The sequence below is a fragment of the Rhinopithecus bieti genome, unplaced genomic scaffold, assembly GCF_001698545.2.
Source record: "Rhinopithecus bieti isolate Rb0 unplaced genomic scaffold, ASM169854v2 scaffold_47833, whole genome shotgun sequence".
NCBI lineage: Eukaryota > Metazoa > Chordata > Mammalia > Primates > Cercopithecidae > Rhinopithecus > Rhinopithecus bieti.
In genome coordinates, this window is record NW_016819006.1 from 169,873 (window position 1) to 172,577 (window position 2,705).

The 2,705-nt window shown below is 63.6% G+C and overlaps 1 protein-coding gene across 1 annotated transcript in view; it reads right to left on the reverse strand.

Moving 5' to 3' along the window:
• EFNB1 (ephrin B1) overlaps window positions 1-2,219 on the reverse strand; it is a 13,237-nt gene extending 11,018 nt beyond the window's left edge. Inside the window, exon 1 of the mRNA XM_017858005.1 lies at window positions 1,281-2,219. Within this exon, the coding sequence (XP_017713494.1) occupies window positions 1,281-1,408 (128 nt within the window). The 5' untranslated portion in view covers window positions 1,409-2,219. The remainder of the gene's footprint in view (window positions 1-1,280) is intronic.
• Between the last annotated feature and the right edge of the window lie 486 nt (window positions 2,220-2,705).

The window sequence follows — 2,705 nt, forward strand, 5'->3', positions numbered from 1 at the left end:
GGGGGGAGCGCAGCAAGAGTGGACAGGAAGAAATTTGAGATACAGGAATCAGTGATCACGGATGGGGCAGGTCAAAGCTCCCCAGTTTCCTGCTAAGTGGGGTTGTTCGCACATTGCTGGGACCTCCAGAAAACTGAGAAAAAGAGCAATTTTGACCCTGGGTTCCAACCTGAGTCCTGGATGCCAAAAGAGAAGAAGGTCCAGAGGTCACTACAACAGCCCCAGTGACTTCCCACTAAAAGCCCAGAAACCACTGAGCCACCGCCCTGAAAGGTGTGCGTGTTGTTTGGAGGGATTGTGTGTGTGGTGGTGGTGGGGTAGTTGTGCAGGGAAAGGAGAAGAAAGAAAAGAAAGGATGTCCTTTATATAGCTGCCCACCCCCCACCCCAACCCCTTGGGGAAAGCTAAGCACAGCTCCCCAATCTAGGGGACAGACTCGGGGGCCAAGGGGACCTGCCTGGGCAGAAATCGCTCCTTCCCCACCCACCTCCCTCGCCAGCTCGGCCGCCACTCTCCGCCCTGGCTGGCCCTTGAAGCTCTGTTACCGGCTCCATTGGACCCCCGACGGGCGCTGGTTCGAACCCCCACCACCCAACAACCACTCTCCCACTCCGCCCCTCTCCACCCGCTGCCTTTGTGAGCCTGAGAGCAGCGCCCGCCTTTCTACCGCCCTGGCAGGGAGAAAGGAGGGGCGGGGGGCAAGAAGAGACAGCAAAGCAAAAAGCCAGGGTGGTAAACAAGGAAGAAAGAGAAATGAAAATGGGAGAAGCCCCAGTGGGGATGTTGGCGCTGCCACCCGCCCCAAGCGCCGGGTCCCGCTCTGTGTTCCCTCCACAGCTAAGCAAACGAGGAACCCGTGTTCTGGCCTTGTCCCTCGCCCGAGTCAAGCTCACTCCTGAAGCGGCTCTCGGCGAAAATCACCACGTTCCCAGGGGCCCCGGAGGAAGCTGCGTTCTCGCCTCCACTCAGCTCTCCAGTGCGCTCTCGGGCGCCCGGACTCCCCAGCTCTGCCTGGTGCGACCATCTCGACTTGATCCAGGACGTGCGGAGGCAAGGGCTGGGAAGCCCAGGGGGTCACAACCCCGCCAAGTCCCCCTACCCCACCCCGCCGCACCCTGCTCCGTCCGCCCGTCCGCCCGCAGGAAAACACTCGAGAAAGCGGAGACAAAATGAGGCGCCGCTCCTCCTCCAAAGACCGCCCCACATGCACTCCGGGGCGTGCGGCCTCACCCTGAAGGAGTGCCTCCCACCCCAGGGTCCAGAGGAGATAAGTTACTCACTTGGGGTTGAGGGAGCTCCAGGATACGGGCTCCAGGTTCTTGGCCAGCGGTGTGGCGAGCCGGCACAGAGCCCACACGACCATCGCCACAAGCCACTTGCCGAGCCAACGTTGCCCAGGCCGAGCCATCTTCCCGGGGGCAGGCTGCACTTCGGGATCCTTTGGCGCCTCCTCAGCAAAGCTCGCCTCGCCTTCCTCTGCCGCGCTGCGCTCGGAGCCGCTCAGGCGCCCATCCTCCGCAGCCGCCGGCTTTGAAGTGCTCCCCTCCCGCCGGCTTCGGTGTCGCTCTTCTCCGCCCGGCCGGCCAGGAGGACTCACTGGGCAGCCGCCCCCAACCCGGGCATGGGCTTCGGCCTCCGAGGGCTCGTTCTCCTGGGCACTCCGCTGCCGCACGAGGCGCGACGGGGCTCTGCGCCCCGGGTGATCCCGCCCGATTCCGCTCGACTCCCCGAGACGGTTCGGGGCTGAGAGCCCTCTCCCCGACGGGGTCTTCCCGCAGAGGTTTCGGTGGCCGCCCCGACGCCTCGACCGTCCCGGGATCGCTGTCCCTTGGAAGAAGTGGGGGTTTCCCCACAAAACAAGCTCGGTCCCCGGGCTCCCGACTGGGCCGCCCTGGCACGGGCTCCGTTCCTCCGGGCCACACTGGGACTCCGGGCTACGCGCCCCCGGACAGCTTCTACTTCAACGCGGGCCCTACTCAGTGTACTTAGAAGAGCGGGGAGACGCTGCCGAGCGAGCCAGTCCCATTAGTTTGCGCCTCCGATGCCTCGGCCGGGTAGCCCGGCAGCCTCGCGTCGCCGAGTCCTTGCTCCCGGGCGATCGAACCCGAGGGTCTGCGGCCAGTGCGAGCTTCACACACCTCCCACTGCTGTCCAGCTCGCATAGGCTTCCTCCGCTGCCGCTGTGCTGTCTACTCCCTTGCTCAGGCGAACGCAAGGCCAACCCTGCTCTCTTAGCCAATAGCAAGCTCAGTGGCGGGGTCCTTGCCCCATACCACGCCCCTAGAGCAGGAAGGGGGCGGGGTTTCAGGGAGCTCTTAAGGACGCCGCGCGCCCGATGGCACTAATCTGAGTGTGCGGCTCGTGTGGTTAGGGTTGGGTCCCGCTCAGTCCTGTTCCCAGAGCGCTCAACCCGTGGGAACTTGGCACTCTCAAGAGCTACCGGCCTGCTCTCCTCCCCATGCGTCTGTCCCATGTACCCCAGGAAAGTATTTCCACTCTCTTTTTACACACAGGACCCCTGAAGTCCTGCTCTGTGCCCACCTCCGTGTCAAGGACAGCCTGTCTGCTCCCCGTCCAGTCCAACGTAAGGCTTTGGTGGGCTTTCCTCCTCTCGCCCTCAAAATGCACTGTCTGCTTGCACTTGGACCCAGAGTCGGGAACATAAAAGTGAGAACAGTGGGAGGGGGAGACTTGGGAGGGTCCAG